The following is a 24,458-nucleotide window of genomic DNA, read 5'->3' as shown; positions in this document are numbered from 1 at the left end:
TTTTTGTAGTTATTCGCCAGTCCAATAACACAAATGATAATCATCTATCCCCTCAGTATGTTTAGATAGTGTTTGTTTGTTTAGGGTTTAACGTCATTGCAACAGCAAGAGTAGCATCTTTCTTCATGACAAAATATCTTACATAATGAGTAATAATTGAAGTATATCCGGCTGATAAATGAGACCTTGGTTACAAAATATGTTATGAAACATATAAACTACATAACATTTTTTCAATGAATAACCAATGGTGGCACCTATAAAATTGCCATATACAAATTAAAGGTGGTGCCATGAAATATCTACTGTATCAATGTAATCCTCTGCATATCATCGTTCCACAGTGTATCGGTTGGCGAAAGGGAGGGGGGAGGGGGGGGGGGGGCNGTTATGTCTCTAAGGTTTGGTCGCGTAACCACCAGAACGACTTTGATTGGCTGGCGGCCTTATGGTACTTTTTCATGAGGTATTCTCAGGCTGGAAATTCTAATTAACCTCCTACATGTAATTGGTTTTTCGCCGTGCCCAATCAGAATCCCGACACCCCATGGAATTACATATAGCATTTACATTTGATATAATTATGAATATTAAATGTAAGTTTGATGTGCAACATAAATTTCTTTGCCTTCTATAAGTTGTATATATGAGAAATATAAATCTTTGTTCTTCTCCTCTTTATGAAATTTCAAATACAAACAAACTCATCTTCCCTAAACGGCAATATGTTGAAATAATCTTTACTAGATATGCCATTGACGTGTCAGCAACAGCTTGCTTGTTTCGCTCCAATTCTTTTTTTTTTATGGAATGCTGTACTTGTAAATATCATGGACAATTGTTACAAGAGGTTTATTTTGGAAAAAGAGAAAACACCAAAACATGATGTTGATAATAGATCTCGCATGGCACATTAACATAAATAGATGACTGTATCGTTGCAGTATATTTACTGTTCGATTGGAATTCGTCAGAACGAGGCTTATACTACGTTATATTAAAACATACCATAGCAACCTGTACAATTTATGTCGTCGCTAATGAAGACACGCAATGTTCGCTTAGCATTTGCCTGGTATGGGTCTGACCCACTTTGTCGAGTATTTGTTCTTCGCCTTAACATAAAATTTGCCTCTGCGTATTCTGTCGTCATTTATCAATCTTTTCATCAGGCATTAATTGCTTCGTCATAACAACCACCGTTTAGGACCTAATTGATATCACTGGTCCACAAATTTGATTTACTACTCTGATTCCCTTGGACGCTTGTGTCGTCCACAGTATGGATCGTTGTTAATCAAAGATTTGGACAACAGTCCGCTCTCCGCTACATTAGATGAGTGCTTCTCTAATAGAAGAATGCAGGCTTGTAAAACATGTAAACAATGTCTACTAAACAGCCATGTAGTCTATAGTCATAGTGATAGACGTGAGCAGCTCTCCACAAGCTCGTGTCTGTCTTCCCTGGCGCTGAGAGCTATGTCATAATATGACTGTATATATGTGTGTCCCCCTGTCCCCATGCTCGGCTCCGCAGTGAACGGTATCGATTGTGGAGCACTGTTCCTCGCGTTCTGTGATTGTCATTCATCAGGTTCTGTCACCGAGACTCCACGGCGGGCGACACCGGCCATGATCGTGGATAATTATGCATAAACATTATAATATTAACCTCTTCAAACATTCATTGTGTTTTATACCGAAATTTTCAAAGGACAAGTGGGATTAATTAGCGGCTGCACTGGGTACCCGACTGTGGCCCTTAGTGGGGATTATTAACACAGCAGCGTAGCCAGAGACTGGCAAGCCTCGCCGCATATAATCAGTGCAGCTATAATTATGAACGTGTATGTACATACTATATCACGATGGAGTTATAATTTCTTAAACGCGTGATCCTGGGGATTTTGGCTCATGAAGAGACCTATAAAGTTTTTTTAATAGACTAATAGAGATTTCACCATTTCTCTTATCTTTTTTTGCTGAAATTGGTCGCGCATTGGTTTCCATGCATAACTGGTAAACCGTTTGTAAAGACCTTCGGCTGCCGAGTTCGTGTGATAGTCCATGTGGCATTTTTGGAAATCCCAAGCCGTTAACATATGCTGTCAGTGGGATCTGTTAGTTTCATTATACAATCTTACTGTTTTCTTTCATGTATCAACGCGTAGATCTTCCAGATGATACAGCCTCTGTTTTTGCGTGAGTGTCTCTCCTGTCTAACAGATAACCCTAGCCGTGGAAGTCTGTACAGCACGTATGTAAATAACTCGATGGTTAAAAATGTTTCCAAAGTTTCATGAAGATAGTATAGCTTTCATCCATCGACTCCATTTTTCCAATCTGATGCTGAAATTGGGCTGACTGGATTACCTTGCTTCAGGACTTGCTGCCGCTTTATCTGGGCATTTGATTGATTTTTCGTGTTTTAAAGACGACCCTGTTATCGGAAAAAGCATCTATGTGTGATTGATTCCAGCCCTTTGATTTGTGACGAAGAAAATCCAGATAATATTTTTACCATCGATTTTTACATACGACAACCTGTGCCGGACCAAGTATTGAGGCTAGTGTCGAACAAGTGTGCTTACTGAGACAACAGTGCCTGTCTGTAGCAGCGTGGATGTACAGCAGCACACTGCTGTCCGTATCGATGAATCGCAAATTGTCACCGACCTGATGATGATATTATTACGAACCAGCATAGGGACATAAATTATTCAACATGTATAATTGGTTCTTTGCACTCGTGATTTTCGTTACTAATTAGGTTGCATTTGCGGGTATACTTGGCTGGTGATTTCAATGTAGTTAAAAGGAACTGCTATTACAAAACAGCGCGGACTAGGTTTGTTGTGACCAAAATGTAGTATTTTTTTGAACATTTTGTATTTACAAAGCCTGACATCCGGTTTGAAAGAAACAGAGACGGAAGTTATAAACTAAGATTTGAAATGCCATGATCAAACGTTGGATCACTGCAAAGATATGGTAACCACGACAGTGTTGCACTGGATGTAATCAGCTTCTGGCATCGCGTTTCCCATTTTGAGCGTGTTGCTGAGACAAAATGGGAGCTATCTATGACAAGGTTCTCGATATAGGTAACACGCAGTGTTGTGGTCATTGTATGTGTACAATACAGTGTGGTTGTATCTGTCTGTATGCGTTTGTGTTGTACTTTTCCCGCTTCCCTGTTATCCTAACGCAAACCCCCTCGTATATTAACTGTGGCGTGACCCATACATTCACTGTTGTGATGTACACACATACACGTATCGATTACTGCAAAGTGATATTATGTTTTGAGGTTCTGACCACCCGTAAAATCAATCTTGTGTTGTTATCTATATTTACTAATACTTGTGATAATAACAGCCCCATAATTTATTGACGGGTGTGAATAGCCTTTGTCGTTACAGATTTTCGTGCCGCCTGGTCACAGGGTGTTGTTTGTTCACTGAAAAGCCTGTATCAATTATTATAAACAAACTTGGTCGTATCGTCAAAAATCGATAAGACGTCGATGAAACTGGAATAAGACATTTACTGCGTGGGAAGCAGAATTGCTCTTTTTCAAGCGTTGTCAAGGAGATATGATCTACTGATAAACAATTCACAGGCATAAAAACAAAAAGTTTATATACATAAATACGACTATTATTCAATGGTTTGGGATTTTACCAGAATTACAATACGGCAAATCTTCTATTTTTGCGAGGTTAATATTATAGCTCTCTCTGCGATCAATAATTTCCGCAAGCAAATTTTGCTGCTCTTAAAATTAACTGACTGAAGCTCATCATTTGAATCGTCCATTAATATAAAGCATAAAATGTAAAGGTTCGATAATAGATCCTGTAAATTCTTTAGCGGATCTGTAAATCAAACAAATTGTAAATTTTGCCGTACTTTATACATCATCGTTGTGAGACCGCGTTGTTATGAAAAGTGAGATGGTGTTGCGATAAACCAATAAACATGAAAACAAATGTGTGAACATTTTTATGTTACTGTCTTTATCAACAAGCAAACAATATCAATGAAAACTAGTTATTAAATAAATATGATTTACTACAGACACAGGTAGAATCATGAGTAAGAAACTAATTAAATACACATCCCTATAACTAGAACAACGTTATGTTATACTCAAGACGAACTAAGTGTCTAGTTGTTAAATAGTTATACAGATAAACGAGTCGTTAAGAATACAATAAAAATGCAATTTAAAAAAAATACTCAAACAAATCCATTTATTGAAAAAGATAGAAATACTTAATGATACCTTCTGTTTGATATATCGTCCGGCTAATAAGGTTTGTGGACAACTCGGCCTAAGTCTGCATTGGGAGAGACAACCAAACAATCAAAACAAAGGGAGATAATAAAAACGTAAGGGATGAATATCGTAACACCTATGACACCTTAAAAACAGTTGGATTGCAAATACACAATGGGGATATAAGTTAAGTACGTGGTAATATTAATTTGTGCATTATACTGGTACATTGTAGCAACGGTGTTTGCTAGGATAAGACGTTATAGACGAGAACGTGTTGTCATATCTATATAAGTCATATACTAGTCGGTACATTAAAAAGTAATGTGAGTATCCTTTCAGCTAGAACGCAATATTGATATAATATTCATATCCAATAAGCACGCTTATTCTAAAGAACACGTTTGGTAATATAATATTCATTAGAGTGTTAATTAAAAGATAACACCAACCCCCTATATTTTCAAATATGCAGTATGTAGTTTTCCTGTCAGAAATTGACTTTAAAACAGATATCTGCCACAGTAAAACTACTGTTATGAGTATGTCATCAAACCGAAAAGTACAACGTTATTCCCATTTGAGGTTTCTTATCATTGGGCATCGATAATTTTTAGAAGTTCCGCATTGTGGAGCCACCTCGTCTTTTGTGACGTCACTTAACGGAATTCCTTTTGAAATATGACAAAAAGAAATTTTAAATAATATAGGTAAAATAAGCTGGATTTAAAGTGGTCTTTTTTACTCTTTGTGCAAGAATATTTTTAAATAGCGTTACCGTTCATATTAATATCACTATCCAATACATTTGATTTATTTATATAAATGTCAAAATCAGCAAGCATTTCTAATCCTTCTAAACCGTAAAAAACATCATTCTTATGTTATAATGAGCGTCATTGATGGACAAGAGATAATAGCGTTGTGTGGAATAATAAGTTGTTGCCTATAGGAACAATTGTGTCAGCAATTCCAGTCGCCCTCCACACAGCTGTTCAGTTATAAGGTCCATTAATTAGACCGCCTTGTTACCTAAATCTAAATTGATTTTCGAGAACTAATGCATGCCAAACTAACGTGACCTGTGTATGAATGCATGGTTTCCAACACACCCACTTATTTATAGAACCATCGAAGCGCCATTAGGGCTCATTTTCCTAGCTAATGCTGAGGTTACTAGTGTCGTTCTTGAATTTCAAATGCTAATCAGGATCCAATTCACCGCCATTACTGTTAAATGATGAAAGGGTAGCCGCACAAATGTTTTACTGACAGACTGACGTCGAGTGACTCCTCCACGTCAACGAAACAATGGTAATATTTGCCACATCAATGTTTTGCTGCAGGTACTCCGAACTTGTTGATTCCTTCGTGAAATAGATTTTCTTATACAATTTCGCGTGTTAAAATAGAATTCTGTTTGAAAATATACAATTACTCGGACGAAATGAATTATGTGTATACTTTTGCATAGTCTGTTATTTCATTTGTGCCCGGGAGATAGTGATTTGTAAGAAGGTCGGTCTGTATTATTCCAATCCAGTCAGTTATATAAAAACGATTACTAAGGTACAAGGTCAACTAAACTGAGGATCGTTTACGGTCGTCAGAATGACCTGATGTCTAACTGAAATATCTTTTTTTCCTGTTTTATGATTTGAGATATGCTTGCCGTGTTGTTGATCTCTGCAGTAACCGCATCACTATCTTGGACGTATCAGGGGACAAAATTACAGTGCTCCATGCGTTGCAGGAAATGTTTACGTTTCCAGATCACGTGGTTACGAATCTGGTTTTTCCATTAGGTTTTCCCGATGTCATTTCTGCGTTTCTCTTTTTATGCCGAGATGTGTTTTCTGATATTTTGTGTTCGTGCATTGTTATTTGTCATTGGTTTCATATCCATAGGACCTACTAAATATTTCAATATCCGTGTCTGTCATATTGCTTTACTGAAGTAATAAACAATGAAAGATTTAATTCAACACGCAGACGTGTATATATATATACATATTTTAACTTAAGCAAAAGTTGCATACAGCTTACCAGAACATTTAAGCACAAATAGAAAGGTATGTTTGTAAGATACTATGTAGTACATGTGCAAACACTGTATAAGGCGTCTGATAATGACATATTTCAATTTGTCAGAACCAATGAGCAGCAGTCTACACAGATAGTGATGACTTAGCAACATCAATCAAAATGGCGCTACTGTTTTGACGTAAGTTTCGTGCACATGTTTGCTTTGCCTACGACGATGCAGTTATGTAGTTACATAATTCAATGCTGAGCGCAAAAACAGCTTTCATCAGTGCGTGAAAACAACTATAACTTAACTGTTATTGATGTGCAAGTGCAATATATATTTGGCATTTTGCGTTCCCGGATGCAGGCAATATACTTGACAATTGTCTCCGTCGCATTCATCAGCATATCCGGTTCGTTTTTTATATACGCCCTACTGATATGTTGTGACACAATAATATCTTTGATATGCGTCATAGCAAATATATCTATCGACCAATCGACAATTTCAAACGCTGTTATGTTAATAAGCCTCAAAACTAGTCACCTGTAGGACTCTTAAGTATATTTAAAATTTAGCTGATGACCCAGGAAGAACAGACAGCACCGCAGCACATCACATGTGAGTCTATTAAGTATTGTCCAGTATACTATAATACCTATAGACTAAAAGCCCTGGGAAAGGTCAATTTGGAGCTTACTCCGCCTTCCTTTTTAAAGCACAACTTAGTTACATATTCCTGTGAGGGTGTATAATTTAGTTACTCAATATATATGACGATAAATTTTACCTTAATGTTATTTCAAAAAAAAGTTGCTGTCTCGTGAAATGGTCACCACCTGACTCAAATTATTCCCCTTGTTCGATGTGAAAATCGATGTTTTTGATATTGATCATTTATGGTGGTTGGTCGTTTCGTTATCACTACACCGAATCGGTCTATGAGCACGTTACATATCTAGAATTCTAGACAAATGTACATGGTGGGTATTGTAAATGAAGCAAGAGGCTTTCAATTCCGGAACGCCTGGTCCTATTATCATTGTTCCTTTTCACGCGTTTCCGTGTATTCTCTTGTTCCGTTTTATTTACTTCTAGCTATAAATGTGATATGGTGACCTTAAATTGCAAATCAACAATGATGGCATATAAACACACATATACCGATGCTTAGATAAATCTCCTGGTCGAAAGCCTATCTGTGTATGTCATCATATGGCCATATAGCGACAGACGTGTTCGTAACCAATAATTTACTGTCTACAACATCTGTTTCACATCACTGAACCTTGACGTTAAAAGATACTTGGACTTTTCTCCAATTAACCCACGTATCGTGTTAGGGTGCAAGGATGCAAGACAAATTGGCTCCTTCGATTCATGCCGAAAGTGTAGTAGATGTATTTCCAATGTGTACCATTTCCTCCCCCGTACACAAAACAGTCTTACATGAAAAAAAATACTTACACTGAGATGAGTAAGAGAACTGAACTAGAACCAATAACAATTAATCCAGGAGCATTATTCGAATTTCTGCAGTAGGGTCAGTAAAAAACCTCTTTGAATAGCCTGCAAAAGGTGAATTGAAAGAAATGAGATTCCTATTTATTAAATGTATGTATCGTATCTTAAATGAGTTCCTATATTTATATATGAGATTTATCAATCTACGCACGAGATGGAATAATCTGCAAAGATTAATAAAAAAAAAATACCGTCAAAAGATATCATTCCATACGAAATATTTACATAAACTTATTTTATTGCATTGTCGAAGAAGCATGCATTTCATTATGACTTTGAGTTAGCGTCACTGTGACGTCATGTCTATTTGGTATAAATGGATGACAGTACACGAGCTAACACGTATACAGTGGTAGTTGTGTCAAACAAATGTGTGTGTTAATTACACAGATACCAATCTAATTATCAAACATGTCTGTGTTAATGACACATACCAATGTAGTTATGTCGTAATCAAAATGGTGTTAATTATGTTTACTTTATTCAATACTGGCTATATATTTTAAAGTCATAATTCGCATATGCATTTTTTTATTTGAAATGCATAAAATATTGTCACAAGTTCTGCATTATAACGAAAGTATTAGCTCTTTGGATACACAGAACGTAGCGTCGCTGTTAAAGAACACTGATACATGAATATCCTATTTTCTAAAGGTTAAATATGTTTGACCTATATAAGCAATGCTATCTTTTTACTTCAAGGGAGTCAAATTTACATGAATGGCTTTTTCTCAAAGAAATTGGAATAGATGCGATTATTTTAAGCAATCGTCGAGAATGACACATATAAATAGGAAAAAATACTTCTGATTTACAGACGACTTTGAAGAAACGAAATATGATTTACGACTTTTATTGCAATATCTAGGGCATCTGTGTTTCCGTCGCGATTCTACCTACTTTTTATTTTCGAATGTGTTTCCTAGGCAACCGCCTTCATATAACCTTGGATGTTGCAAGAACGATGAACCCTCAACAAACAATAACCGGTAATATAAATAAGTCAAGATATATGTTGAATTCTTACCTTTTGGAAGATCAGATTGCTTATATTTCATAAATGACGTTTGTAAAACTCCTTTATTTAAAACGATTACTTGTATTGTATTCGTATGGTATTGGGGAACTGACACATATCTTGTTTTAAACGCACATAAACGATAAATGAACTGAAGTGTATATTATGTTATTCATCAAACATCAATATAGATGACATTATTCATCAAGTGTCGATACTGTAACTGACCTAATTCATCACCAATACTGTAACTGACCTAATTCATCACCAATACTGTAACTGACATAATTCATCAACCATCAACACTGTAACTGACCTAATTCATCAAACATAAGCACTGTAACAAACCTAATTCATCAAACATAAACACTGTAACTAACCTAATTTATCAAACATCAACACTTTAACTGACCTAATTCATCAACCATCAACACTGTAACTGACCTAATTCATCAAACATCAACACTGTCACTTACCTAATTCATCAAATATTAACACCGTAACTAACCTAATTCATCATACATCAACACTGTAACTAACCTAATTCATCAAGTATCAACACTAGAACTAACCTAATTCATCAAACATTAACACTGTAAATGACCTAATTCATCAAACATCAACATTGTAACTAACCTAATTCATCAAACATCAACATTGTAACTAACCTAATTCATCAAACATCAACACTGTAACTAACCTCATTCATTAAACATTAACACTGTAACTAACCTAATTCATCAAACATCAACATTGTAACTAACCTAATTCATCAAATATCAACACTGTAACTAACCTAATTCATTAAACATTAACACTGTAACCAAGCTAATTCATCAATCATTAACACTGAAATTGACCTAATTCATTAACCATCAACACTGTAACTGACCCAATTCATCAAACAACCAATATGTAAATGACTTTAATCATCAAACATGTAATTTTAATCAACCTTCCATAATATTACAACATTGAATATTTTTGTGAAACGCTGATTCCAACACTCGTGTGTCAAATTTAGTACATACATTCTATATAAATTATTATTAATTTTCCTCGTAACATTAGTTTTTAATATGTGATAGTCTTATTTCTTGACCAATGACGTCACAGCGCGTTCTTATAGGCCATGATTTATATCATATTTCTGTCACAGATTGCTTTCTTCGTTTAAAGGTGAATATAAAGTTGATATTAATCTACTATGACAAATACATTATTTTTTTCATTTTCAACATAAAATTGCCCAATCAGCTCATCAGGTATTACTAAGAGAAATAACAAACATCGTAATTATCAATTGTGACTCATTTGTGTTTGAGGAAAATGCACTATCTGTTGAACGAAACCCATGTACACGTATTTATACTCATCAAAAATATGTATTTTGATGTTGTCTGTTTCCGATATCAATAACCGGGAAAAAAAATCAAGAAAAACATAAGTAAATGTCATCAGAAAATACATGATATTACATTGGGATATATTTCCTGGGGGAATATGCACCACAACAAAATATTTCATATCCTTTCTGCGAATCCACTTTATCTCCTATAAGAAGGTACGTTTCAATTCTGGACTGACGTCATTATTGGTACTTCTGGAGAGTAAAGGTGCAAATGGAAAGGACTGTTGATTCATTTAGCTTGTTATAGGAGTTCAGAGCTATTTGATCTTGCTTTTTATTTTATAAAAGACAGATATTGTCTATGTGGCTATACCCCCTGTTGCTACCATATCTTCCTTGCTCATGAATAATGACAAACTCTATTTTATATATGCATGTGCACTTTGAAAACAACTCCTATCAGATGATACCGTTAGTACGATATCTAGTCGAGGTTTAATCGTACCTTCCGCTTCATTTCCTGTTTGCCAGCATCAACACACAACTAGGTAGGTTATTAAGTTTCCAATGCACTCTACTGATAGTTCAACCAATGTGAGGCTACATATGGAATGTGTTGACATTTACTTGTGTAAGCCAGGCGCTCTGGCATACAAATAGAACCACTCGGAACCGCCAGAGGAGATCATTACATGTCCCATGTGGTCCATAGCAATAGAAAACGGAAGCAGAAGGCACGAGCTATATCCCAAACAAATACAACACACTGAGGCGTACAGTTGATTTAGGTTACAAAGTATGCGTTGGCGTTGAATTACAGTATTCAATCATACTTAAAAGAGAGCATCGTGTTACTTAGTTCCAAACCTGATGCATTCCATGTAGAATTCATTTTACTTTATTGCAATTTTTTCTGTAGTCATAAATACTTCAAATTAGTTACGGTAAACAGAATGTAATATGACTTTCTGAATGCTGACATATTACAATGACTTGCAGAAGATTGAATAACAGCTGCATCTCTAGCTCGGTATCACCGGCCCGTGGCCGGTGATTAGTCTCTGGTTCTGAATCGTTGCTGTCTGGTTTTAATAAACACATGACTTATCAACACCTCAGTTCTGATTGCGGTAGCTATTATTCCATAACGTCTTCATTTTGGTGAAAAAGTAACTTTAGTTTCACTTGTGATTAGATGAATGTAATAGTGATATGGACGAAATGGTGACTAAGTGAGACTTGATACGTTTGCCATGGTAACAGCTTCACTAGAACAGCTTCATGCAATACATTTTCCGAGCTTTTTTTGTGTGTGTGTTATTTTCTGGGTCGGAATGAAAAGAAGCATGCGTCGGATATACACTTCCTGTTTATTGTCATCATTTCAACAGACATTTCCGGCACAATAACACATTGACGCTTACATTTCTCCCTTTTATCACCGATGAAACAATAAACCGAAAGTACATCGGATTTACAAAAAGGAAAACTCTCATAACTGGCAAAAGTTAAATTAAAAAGAACGTTGGTTTTGAAATTAATTAGAGAGACAGGCTTTCCTGGAAAATAATAATATGGTAATGTACTGAAGTATATAGCTCGCGTACCCATTAGTCCCAACATCAAACACAAATTGTATGTAAAAGTATCCTCCGTCCCATTTAGTAAACATAACTAGTTGTTATTGTTAGGATTAATTATGCATGAATATCAGCAAAAAACAATATAGGGTAAGTCACAAAAAATACTAAATTTGAACTTGTCTATATAATATTGTTTCCACAATACTCTGTCATAATTTGATACTGTTTTATTGTCAAGTAAATCAGCCTTCACTTAAATAAAAACATATAAACCCAACACTATCGGCTTGACCTTGCCCAGTGGCTTTAACTGATTAAAACGAAAAATTGTAAAATGATTTTACACCTTACCATTCTTTCATATTTATTACGTATTATGTATTTAAATAAGTATTTTTTGACACGAAGTGTACTATTTATTCACTAGTATGTGTAAGATAGTCTTAACTGTATTGTTTATGTTAAACAATATAATAATGATATTGACCACTCTGCCGTTTCCTTTGCAGACCATGAGTTTGACGATCTTGAGATGCAGGTCGTACGTTATAAGCCGGAGGGGCTGGATACGCTCTGCCGAAATACCAAATTCTCTCGGAAAGAGCTGCAGATAATGTACAGAGGATTTAAACAGGTAAACAATAATTTTCATAAAATATTCATACAAATTATCATGATTATTTGGTTAAAGTAAATGAGTTATAAAGATAATTTCTTTCTTTTATCCTGACCTTATGAGATTTTCGTCTACATGGATTAATGTTATATGACATATATTAGTTAACCTTTAGGAATAAAATGTGACATAGTGTCGTATAAGGTTTACAAGTGGTTTCAAGTCTGAGTAGGGGACCATTTCATTGGTTCATCATCAAACAGACTCGTGTCGTTGTTTTGTCTGTTTATGAAGTTTTAAATGCTCGTTTATAATAATAACAAAATAATAACAAAAGACTTCAAGATTCTCAAATATTTTGTGCATTGTACCATAAGCTGTGACTTGTCAACTTTAATCTAATGCACTAGACAGATCCCCATAAATCGTTTATGCTGAGTACACGTATTTTTGTACTTTGACAATCCTTTGCAGTATAAACATAAACCTTAGACTTTGTTGTGTATTTCCATCTCATGTAACGTTTGGAAGGAAAAAATAACACATCAAGCATGTGGAATTCAATTACCTGTGTGGTAAATTCTTTGACATTTCATGGTAGCCCGCGTTCAAATAGTAAAAATACTTCCTTGGTTTTGGTCCTTGTCCCTTGGGAGTAGTGATTGACAGCAGCTAACTTAAGCGCACGCAATAAGTATCTGAATTGCCGCACACGTTAGTTTGCGTTTATTTCATGCGACAGCATGTTCTAACTCTGGAAATAATGGCCCCATTATGGCCTGTTACTTAGGTTTTGTGCAATGGGATGGTTGTTTGGGTGCAGCTTATGCAGTACAGATACGTGTAGCGTGCAGTACAAACATTTCTACAACTGAAGCCAGTTTTTTTTTATCAAATTACATTTCATATGTAGAACACTACATTTGTGTTTTAACGAGAATTTTATACAGGAAAAACGATTGGAAAACCACCAACATTGGTAGCATCTTCACGTATCATTTGTATACTTTAGAGACAGAAAGCTCAGAAACAATATCTGCTTTTAAACGGTGACGCATCACATGGCGCTCGCATTGTTTCCGTACATAAGACATCCCTGTGATCCGGACTCTATGTAATATTTCATGTATGTAAATATTGCTGCTTTGCAGAGGCAGTATGGCTAGTGATCTTCATTCTTCATGTTTAATCCTTATTTCTATTAACAAACGTCCATGCAGTCAGTTAAGGTATTGTATATACATGTAACAGTAAGTATATTACTTGTTATAATTAGTGATAGCTGATATAACAATTTAACAGGTATATTTACTTCGGCAAGCGATAGGGCTATGATGTCGTGTCACCTAATCAGCGTTGTTTTCCGATTTTTTTTTTGTGGTTTTCGATTTTTTGCCTCGTCATGGATATGTCAATCAGACGCTTGAACTCTCCAGACGGAATCATGATCAATGGAATGTTTGTCTCTCATCTCAGTGATATTTTCATCCAGTTAATGTATCAAACTAATTTATTATCCCCCAGTGCTGCTATCAAACGGCACTGATCAAGAACACTCCCTAGTCTCGACTCAATAAGCGCTTTGAGGTCTTATCAAAACAGTCCATCTGCTTATTATGGAAGCCTGGCCAGGAAAGTTCATCTATGTCAATTTGGCGCTTAAAATCACAGGCTTTGGTAGAATTTGGTTCCAGGGGCAGCTTTTACACTTGACAACCAAGTTTATATCTGAGAAATTGTAAATGCAACATATTAAAAACTGCCAATTAACTTCTAAGTGGTAAATACTATATTACGAATGACAGGTATGGTTATCTAGCTAACATAAAACTTCTAATTTAACTAAGTTTAGAATGTTCAATACAAAATCATAGTGTTCAAAATCTGTAACGTTTCTTAAGGAAACATGTAGATATATAGAACATTAGGTAAAATGTATTGTTTAGTTAAGGTAAAGGCCTGTTTACCAGATTTGTCTACATCTTTTGGAAAGAACGTCTGTAAATAGCAACAGAGATAGGCAGCTTAATGAACCTCACTTTAGCTCACGAGGATAGTAATCGGCGCGCCTCGCACTGTTTGTCGGGGAGTTCGTCCTTATTTAAGCCACGTGAATGCGATCAATCCTCGATTGGAAAAGATGCGTACAAGTGTATGTGCCGGGCCTCGTTCCGGTGTACTACGCATGTCTACTGGTGATGTGTTAGAACCCCATTATCCTTCATACGTCGATATATTTCGCCAATATTGTGAACCAGGTCCATGGTATAGATTTATATATCTATAAACAGGGTCACAAATCGATACCGGAGATCCGCGTGGAGGAAAATCTAATTCCACCATTAATCAGTGAATACGGCCATTCGTTACCGTGGAAGTACTAGTGGAGTGTCCGTAATATCATCAGCACTTGTCCGACATCGGCCCCAGGAGGGACAATCCTCCATCATCACATATTCTCAATCTATGAAATGACAACAACTGAGACAGTTGCCATTACCATGATCGTCTTCACTCATTCGCCATGTTTTTACTGGTATCACCGGGCCTGTTTCGCATATTCGAGCACGTCATATCATCCTGTATAGACTTCATATATGATCCTCGTTTAAAGCACATTCTCTTTAGGAGATAAAATTATCAGTTCTTAGTGTGACTTACCGGCATAGGTTGTATTATTGCCAGCATCATATTGTGCAAAATAAATTGCTAACAGCAATCTCACAAAAGACAAAGGTGCGTATTGAATTCGAGGTCAACAAAGTCATGACATTAATGATTTCCACGTAACTTATAGTATTGAGCATGTGATATAAAAGGTAAAACAGCAGTATTTTAACCAATTTGAATATCAGAATCAGATCTGTCGCTTAAATATATTATTGGGGTTAATTGTCCCTGCAAAAGCCACTGGCATTTGAAGACAGACGCTCAGGGAGTCACCAACAGAAAGAAAGCCTAGAGATACAGATATGTAAATTCCACTTATTGCAAGGGATCAATTTCTGTTTCTATAGAATCCCCCTTAAGAAAACGCAAAGAAGATTCTCCCCTTTCTGCATGGTTCCCACATTACTCGTCTCTATTGATAGACAGTATTTGGATACAACAGATTTAGTCTTTCCCTGCCGGAGTTTCATAGGCGAAAGGCATGCGTCCTCATGATAAATAGCCATTGATTTAATAAAATTTGAACAGAGTCTGATTATTTGGGACAGTGAGGAAATCAACAATGATCAGCTGTCTCGATTATAATCACCAGGACACTGGGCTATTTCTTTACTGTCTTATCCACTTCCCTTATTGAAGTCTCTATTTATTTCTGATTTGCCCGAGCAACGTGACCGGATAAAGTGCCATAATTCCTTGTTCAACTGTTGACATTTCCTCGTGGTGACATTATATAAAATCTGTCCCAAAGTGACCTGATAAAATGCCGTGCTTCTGAGTTCAGCTGGTGATATTTCCTGGTAGAAACACTATACACTGTCTGTCCTATTTATGACAAGGTCGTTATATAGAGTTTTATTTTACATCATAACATAATATGTTATTGCACATTATCTACTGGTGAACCACTAACGGAATTATTACATTCACAAAAGACATGGGCCTTATCAGAGGGCGGCATTCAGGAGATGTCGATGTAGATGTTGTGGCATTCACAATTAAGCACGTGATTTAAGCAAATTTAATCCACATGACAATTCTATTATGTAGATGATTTTATAAAAAAATCCCTTAATGTTTGTTTATGATGTAGTATGAAGGCGATTCAACCTCATTCCTGGGTTACGCCAAAGTCCAAAATTAGATTATGACTAGGGAACCATTTAATTGGCATAATAATAGTTAATCAACTCATTTCTGAACATAATTCCATATAGTAAGGATCTTTAATTATGTGAAATAATAAAAATAGAATAAATAATATCAGTGTGCTAAGAGTACATAAGGAATTAGCCGCGATTCGAAGCCTGGACCGTCGACCACACTAGAATGTTTGATCTGACTTAGGTACCTGTAGACTGGGTCGTCTCTAGAATATTGAATTATTAAGAACAAAATTATCTCTAATAATTTTGATCACTTGGATGTCTGATTCTAGATCTAAATTAGGGGGAGATAAAGCTAGTAGTAAAATACAGTTGAGAAATTCTTCATGAAAACCTAGGGGCTGGTAGCCAGTCTAAGGTACCTGATGAACGGTAGTTTCTAACCCGGTCTTGCTACCGTTATGTCCGAAACCAATTTAAGGGAAGGCTACAAGACGTCATTATTTGGATATTGTCCTTTATTTTATATGATATGCAAACGTCTAACATTTCGGAATAGCAAAATCAGTTTATCCGAGGCGTAACCAGGATTGGTTTGAGTGTTATACGGCATAAAGCACCAAATTATTGTGTGCACTTTAAATCAGTCCGCGACGTAGTGTATACACAGATATGTGTAAACTGTTTAGGTACATATTGATACCGTATTATCCTTAAAATAATCATCGTCATTTATTTAACAGAATTAAAAAAAAAAAAATTTTTAGCTCATAGTTAACGAGTTTTATTCTTTCCTCATAAAAACGAAATAATTTTGCACAAAACACAATATTTCATTTCCGATCAAATGTGTTCAATCAGAAACTAGACTTACAAATACCGCGCCAAACATTACAGTGTGCGACGTCATACCTTGTTTGTGTTGTCTTTTATCTAAGTCATACATTATGTTCATGTACTACATAATCTGAGAAAGTATATAGTAGTAGGGTGAAAGCCAAATTACAAATGTTTAAACGTAATTTGTATTAAGGCAATATTAATGGAAAACCAGGACGGACTAATTAACTCAGCAGTGGGGTTTCGAATGAATATCTTATTTATCTGTATAGAGGTATGCATAAATGAAATGCAAAACTTAATCAAGTACGTAGATGTAAAAGGTATCAGAATGATGTTTCGAACTCAGTACTTTCTATGATAATGGTTATATTAATGGATATTTAAAAATACATCCTTGGGTGGTTAAATAATTAAATGTTAAAAGCGGTTTCCAACGTTGAACAGAAGCACACGTGTTGTATTAACCGGTGCTGCAATAAAGAAAGTGTAGGATGTCTAAACTTGACGTACACCATCTCATAAATGCCCTGGGGGGTCTGTTAACTACGCGCTAAAAACGTCACAGTTTGATCCAGTAATGAACTAACAATCATGCTATGGAGATTTTTGTAATGGACTACACAGAGGCCGTGTTCGTCTGTACTCCCTGTTTGATATGTATATGTTTTGATGGACGAAGTGCACGTCGGTCAGTGTCGTTGTTATGATGGTGACTGAGACCAGTGTATGGACATCATACACATGCTCTACAAAGTTGGAGTATTGTGTAAGATTCGCTCACTTCACTCGAATTAATGGAACGTTAAAGGCTCACATGGCCCCACAATTATACACAAGTGTAAACTCTAGACTTTAGTTTCATAAATATTGTTTCTATTAGCGGGAAATATTTGTGTTAGGAGCATGATGGTTATATGCTTCCTCAACATTCTCAAAATTGATTAAACTTTTACTTTTCCATTACCTGGTCTAACCTCATGTTCAAAAATTCTGTTTTATCTTTACTCAGGTTGTTCAATGCTGATGGCATTTAACTAAATAAAAAACAGTTTAAGATTGCTTCACACACTTGATATTTGCACATTTGATTTGTCTCCCTAAATATATATATTATATATCATAATATATATATTATATATGATAATATATGTTATTATATATTATACGATATATATATTATATATAAAATAGAATAGTATATCTGTCAGAACTACCGCTTGGCCTTCTTGCCTTCTAGGTCTTCTTCAGGCGATATTACATACGTATATTATAATAGTAATATCCTGTAGGCGAAAGTATATTATAATGTATATTACATACATTGTATGTATAAATATATATATATATATTATATTATGTACTGTCAACATGAATAAACAGTTCCCCTGATGAACCTCTAAAGAGATGAAAGCTCTAGGAAGGTACTACATGTAAGAAACCCTTGTCATTTATTTTTATATTATCGGATACATTTTGGGAATCTGAATCATTTTTTCGCGTGGTCAAAAATATCCATTTACGTTCATTTTTATAAGCAAATTGTCTCACTGCCAAATTGTTTTTTGCTATCAAAGTCGTATCGTCGTATTCAAAACATATTGTTATAGCAATGTTCACAGTTTCCTTGCTTATAACTCAACGGCTAAAATGCTTTATTTTGTTTCAAGCAGTTCAGATGTTAGCGCTTTTGTCTGATATAACAATGACATAGTTACATGTATTTACAAGCAAAATGTATATCGATATGCACACTTTAGAACGAAATTCGTTGGTTCATGTACTGTAAAATGTAACTGCAGCCATTTTCAGTAATAGTAGATGCTCGAGTCACATCTCTATCAGGGACAACACAAATACCTGTTGGAAAGCAAAAGCAAAAACAAAACAGCACGCACTGTAAACAAAATGACATGAAATCATATCATCAATGAAGGAGATATACCAATGTCGCTCAATCAATAGCATGGCATGGTTGACACAACAAATCCTCGTTATAGAATAACATGAAAGTTGACTCTAGGGATATGATTGTCTAAATCTAGTCATTCTTTCATAAAAGTCAAGACTGTCTGTCTCCATCGTACTTGGATTGTCTCTTGATGTTTCAGTTGTAGACAATCAATACTATAGATAAAACATTTGTTTGAGAAGCAATCGTTCAATGTTTCTTCTTATATTCCTAAATCAAATCATGTTGACGATATGGCATTCAACATATTTACATCAATATATCATAAATAGAAATCTTTCTGAATGCTGCTACAGATACCTTACATTGCAATATTTCATGCCGATCACACTATTGCTTCCTGTCATTCTCTACTGATAACTTTTTTGGACACCAAGAAGGTGTCTTAATAATTAGTTGGTGTGACTCACCAAACAGTCATAAGCCAATATAAAATATGATTTATACAATTTCTGTAGCAAACAAACATTTCACTGAATATCTCTTTGTATATCAGTGTTTTGTCACATAAACCGTATTTGTATCTTAATGCACAGTCATATAGTATGTACTCATTTTATGGTTACAGGAATGTCCAACAGGAATAGTCAACGAAGAGACGTTCAAAGAAATCTATGGCCAGTTCTTTCCTCAGGGTGGTACGTATCTGTCTTATTTAACATTGCCACGTCATGTTGTTTGTTATAATTATGAAATACTCCGCCATCTTGTTATGTTCAACGTCTCAGTGACAAAGTCTAACTAATGTATACGAGAGATTTGTTTTTAAAACAGATTAGCTGATTAGTAATCAATTATATTCTTGCAGTTGAATACAGATATTTCAAAAGTATCGGTGGCTGTGGTTTAATTATCGATTATTTCCCTCTATTCATACACGTCTGTGTAGAATTTCGTAAAGCCTGAGCAATTTCAAATATTCGCGTTCTTTGCAACGGAGAAAACACCACCCCGTCTTTTATATGGTAGTAACTGGTTAACCACTGACACGACTTAAAGACACAAATAGTTCTCCTGCGATTATTTGAAATGGCGTTTCTAGCCGCTTTTGGCGTTTCTGTTGAAAACATTGCATTTATATGTATGTGACATTTTATTTTGTTTTCTATTTACTTCGTCTTTTTGTATTTCCTTTGAAAAGCATTTGATGATTCGAAACATGACATGCAATGATCTTTCATATAAAAGCAAATGTGTTATCATATAGTATACGAGGATACCAAATACTAACGACATGGTTTTTGAAAATTTGATGATGGATTTTGTATTGTAAATTTGAATATTATTTAAACGACGAAAAAATGCCATAGACAACTATTAAACCACGGCGTAAGTTTGAAAGCTTACAAAAAGAAGGTTAAGGAATCAATACATTTATTCAAGCATTTAACAGTTTTTAGTTGGCACTCATATTCAACTTAAATTTCAAATTGAACGTGACAAATTCAAGACAGCTTGTTGCTCTTTGTCTCTTAGAACATTTTTTAAGCGATGAATATCTATTATACATTTATGACAAAAGGCGCAGTCTGTTGTCCTCTAGAATATAATAAGCTTCAAGTTCACCAAATTAGGACAAAGCAAACGACAGCGTCATTACGCCAACACATATTGTACCGCTGTATCAAGTCGAAAATCAAACAGCAAACGCTAAAACTGACAAGATGTGTCCCCGAAAAGTAAATTAAGTCTTATATATCTATTCTGTCTCGGCCATATTTTAAGACGGCCCTGTTGTTAAGATGAACGTTAACTATCAAAATAATATAGTTCTAATGATGTTTCGAATGTTATGTGTCTATTCCAGATTCCAGCGCGTATGCACACTATGTCTTCAATACTTTTGACCACGACAGGAATGGAACCATCAGTTTTGAGGTATGTCACTACTAAATCATCTATTTAGAGTAAAACAGTTGATAATTGTATACATGTAACCACAATATATTCCCGTGCTGTCTTCATCAGTATTGCGTCAACGGATGTGACGCAGATCGTTTCCTATGATTGGCGATTGATAATAACCACTACACGGCGTTGTCTGCGATCCCCGGAAATTAAACCGATAAGATTTTCTTAATTACGTTCATTGGTTTTGATAGCACGATATACCAGATCGATACAGCATGTGACCGATTACATTCATGCAAACCCGGATATCAAAAATGATTTTAATGTATTCAGTATAAATTTAAGTTGTAGCGCGTGCACATATTTGCTTACGTTCTGAATCGGACGCATTACGTCATACTTGTTATGTGCGAATACCTGTTCTTACTTTTTTTACTTCAATTGGCTATTTATAAATCATTTTTCATATTCGCTTATTATTCTAACATTTTGTGAGTTTTGCAAAAATCAATTGACTAATATCATTAATTTAAGTTTAAACGAAGCTGATCGAAAGGGTTGACAAGGTTACGTCCTCACAGGTTTCAATAAGGGTTGACAAGGTTACGTCCTCACAGGTTTCATATTCTACTGAAGTTATTAAAATAATACCATTTAGTGGAAAATTCGTTCGCGGCTCAATTAGGAAACAGTAGGCGTATTGAACAAAACATAGGGCAAAAGTTTTTGGTGGCGCTCTTAGTGTTTACCAGTTAGAACTAGTTTTGCTTGAAAATTATCTAAATGTTAGTGTTGACACCAAATACTTCTGCATAATAATAACCACTCATGTATATGGACGAATCTAACATATCTCTGTGCAACAGCTTTGAAAATATCATTTTCCTATTGATCTTACTGAAGCTATCTATATGCATCTACATGTACAGTTTGAATGTGTTTTGATTTATTCAAATCCCTGTAAAACGCGAAATTTATCCATTAAAATAGTCGAGCTAACACAGAGAGAAGCACACATATGCGAGAGAGGCTTCATGAATCATCCAGAATTTAAATCCTTATTTAATAGTAATGATCTCTACAAATCTCTACAAATAAACCAATTTTAAAATAGTTACCCCCTTTGGACAATTATTGACAATGCGACAGACATATTTTGTTGAACGTCATGACAACAATCCATTGTTAATGTTGCAAGCCATGAATCATCGAGTCATATACTTTATAATTTAAATAAGTGGTCCATGATTTGTTATTGCATGCATACACAGCCTTTGTCCCTACAGTAATCCAAACGTAGAGGGTTACACAAACAGATGGTGGTTCGTATCTATTTACTGTTTCCAAAACGTTTCAAAATTCTAAAATTAATGCCTGTTCGATGTTAGCCAGTCACCTGAGATGAATTGATGGGGTGATAGTGTGTCAGGAACATTTATTTCCCAAAAACGTGATTGTTTTTATAAAATAGTTTGATGGATAGGAATGTCCAAGCGACAAACTCGAGATATCCGACCCCGTCCATCGAGTGAAATGCAACCAAAAGTCGTTCTATATGTGTGTAATAAGCACAGAGTATTGTCCACTTTTTGTGCGTTGATGTTACTTAGATATTTAGTTCAAAATATATTCAATTATGTAATACATCTTTATTTTGGTGGTCGGGTGGTGCAGTGGATAGCGTACTTTCCTTTCACCAAGGTGGCCGGAGTTCGATTCCCCAATCGGACGTAAAAGGTTGGGGTCACCTGTTTCCTGTTTCCTTCCACAATAAGTACCCCCCCCCCCCCCCACACACACACACACACACGCGCGCGCGCGCGCTAACATCCGGGCCAACAAGAGGGATTAATAATATAAGTTGAAATAACTTGTTTCATAATTGTTGAAAAATAAATAAAGTTTATATTATTATATTATCTATATTTTTTGCACATACCTTTCCTACAGTAGGACGTTTTTGAAGCTAGGGAATCGTATTCAAAGTCTCTTTTTTTGGCAATATTTATTATTGGGTGTGATTGTAACACTGTGGAAAACATTGAAAACATCTATTACAATGTTTTGTAAAACAAAAACGTATGACAATAAACCGTTACAAACAACAATCCTTATTTAACAATGAATAACAGCTTGGCTTGAGTATTCCATTGGCGTTATTTTCTAAAGATGGATTTTATTTTCAACGTTTTTGCTATTAAGCAGTCGTCCTGACATGTTACTTCGGTGAAAATCTTCAATGCCATTGTCTGGGATATAATTCAATATGGCACCAGAATAAATTACCTTCCTTCATCGAGATCTCCTTTACAGTAGCTGTCGGTGAGGTTAAGTATATAGAGAGATCCCTTGACAATCCTTACTCGTAAATATTTCTCTCTCTAATTCCACTAGGTATAGACTCGACGAGATAACTACGCTTTCTGTCAGAACGTACTTGAAACAATGCCTGACAAAATCACTTTATTGGATGATATTTGCAGATTAAATGCTGTTATTGTGAGGTTATTTGTGGAACGTGTCGATTATATGCTGAAAAATACTATAACATTATTTGACGGCCATGCTATACGTGGGATGCAATAGTAAATAACACACTAGACTATAAAGATACAACACCTATTCACAAAAATTGTAGACTGATGCTTAAAGATAGTCATTTAAAATGCACTATTTGGTAATTTTGTCTGTTTAGGTGGCGTTACTGGTCAAAAGACTGAAAACCATTTCGATAGTGTCCTGAAACATATGATAAATAAAGCGAAAGGTGCATATCAAACTTGTTTTCAAACGTTACATTTTTTTAACATTTGAATAAACCGATAATTTAAGTAAGTATATCATGTAAAAAGTGTCAGAGTAGATTTTCAGCTATGAAGTTACATCCAACCACAGCGACTGAAAGATCACCAGCAGAGTACGGCGACCCTGACGGATTGATAGTCAACCAGCAGAGTACGGCCACCCTGTGGGACTGATAAGTCTACCAGCAGAGTAAGGCCATCCAAGGGAACTGATAGTCAACTAGTAGAGTACGACCACCCTGAGGGTCTGATAGTCCACCAGCAGAGAACATCCACCCTCGGGGACTGATAGTCTACAAGAAGAGTACGGCTGACCTCGATAACTGATAGTTGACCACCAGAGAATGCCAACTTCGGGGACTGATAGTTTACCAGCAGGGTGCAGTCACCCTGAGAGACTAATGGTCCACTAGCAGAGTATGGCCACCCTGAGGGACTGATAAGTCCACCAGCAGAATACGACCAACCACGGGGACTAATAGTTCCCCAGCAGAGTACGGTCGACCTTGGGGACTGATAGTTACCAAGCAGAGAACGGCTCTCCTGAGGGTCTGATAGTCCACCATTAAAGTACGGACACCCTGAAGGACTCATAGTCAACCAGCAGAGTACGGCCTACCTAGGGGACTGATTGTTCACTAGCAGAGTATGGTCACCCTGAGGGACTGATAGTCCACCAGCGGAGTACGGTAACCCTGAGGGACTGATAAGTCCACCAGTAGAGTACGCTCACCCTTGGGGACTGATATTCCATCAACAGAGTACGTCCACCCTTGGGGACTGATAGTCCATCAACAGAGTACGCTCAC

At 35.8% G+C, this 24,458-nt stretch overlaps 1 protein-coding gene across 15 annotated transcripts in view; it reads left to right on the top strand.

The window, feature by feature from the left end:
* The window catches only part of LOC110449220 (Kv channel-interacting protein 4-like), a 500,831-nt gene that overhangs the window by 461,639 nt on the left and 14,734 nt on the right, over window positions 1-24,458 (top strand). For 14 of the 15 annotated variants that reach the window (XM_021495925.1, XM_021495928.1, XM_021495926.1 and 11 more), the window contains 3 exons: window positions 12,300-12,424; window positions 19,563-19,632; window positions 20,802-20,872. In XM_021495925.1, coding sequence (XP_021351600.1) covers window positions 12,300-12,424; window positions 19,563-19,632; window positions 20,802-20,872 — 266 coding nt within the window. Of the gene's footprint in view, window positions 1-6,877; window positions 6,933-12,299; window positions 12,425-19,562; window positions 19,633-20,801; window positions 20,873-24,458 lie in introns of those variants that run through there. The other variant, XM_021495939.1, reaches the window with a different exon arrangement.

Source organism: Mizuhopecten yessoensis, unplaced genomic scaffold (assembly GCF_002113885.1).
Source record: "Mizuhopecten yessoensis strain PY_sf001 unplaced genomic scaffold, ASM211388v2 scaffold4535, whole genome shotgun sequence".
Taxonomy (NCBI): domain Eukaryota; kingdom Metazoa; phylum Mollusca; class Bivalvia; order Pectinida; family Pectinidae; genus Mizuhopecten; species Mizuhopecten yessoensis.
Note: the sequence above shows the minus strand (reverse complement) of the source record. Positions and strands in the feature narration are given on the sequence as shown.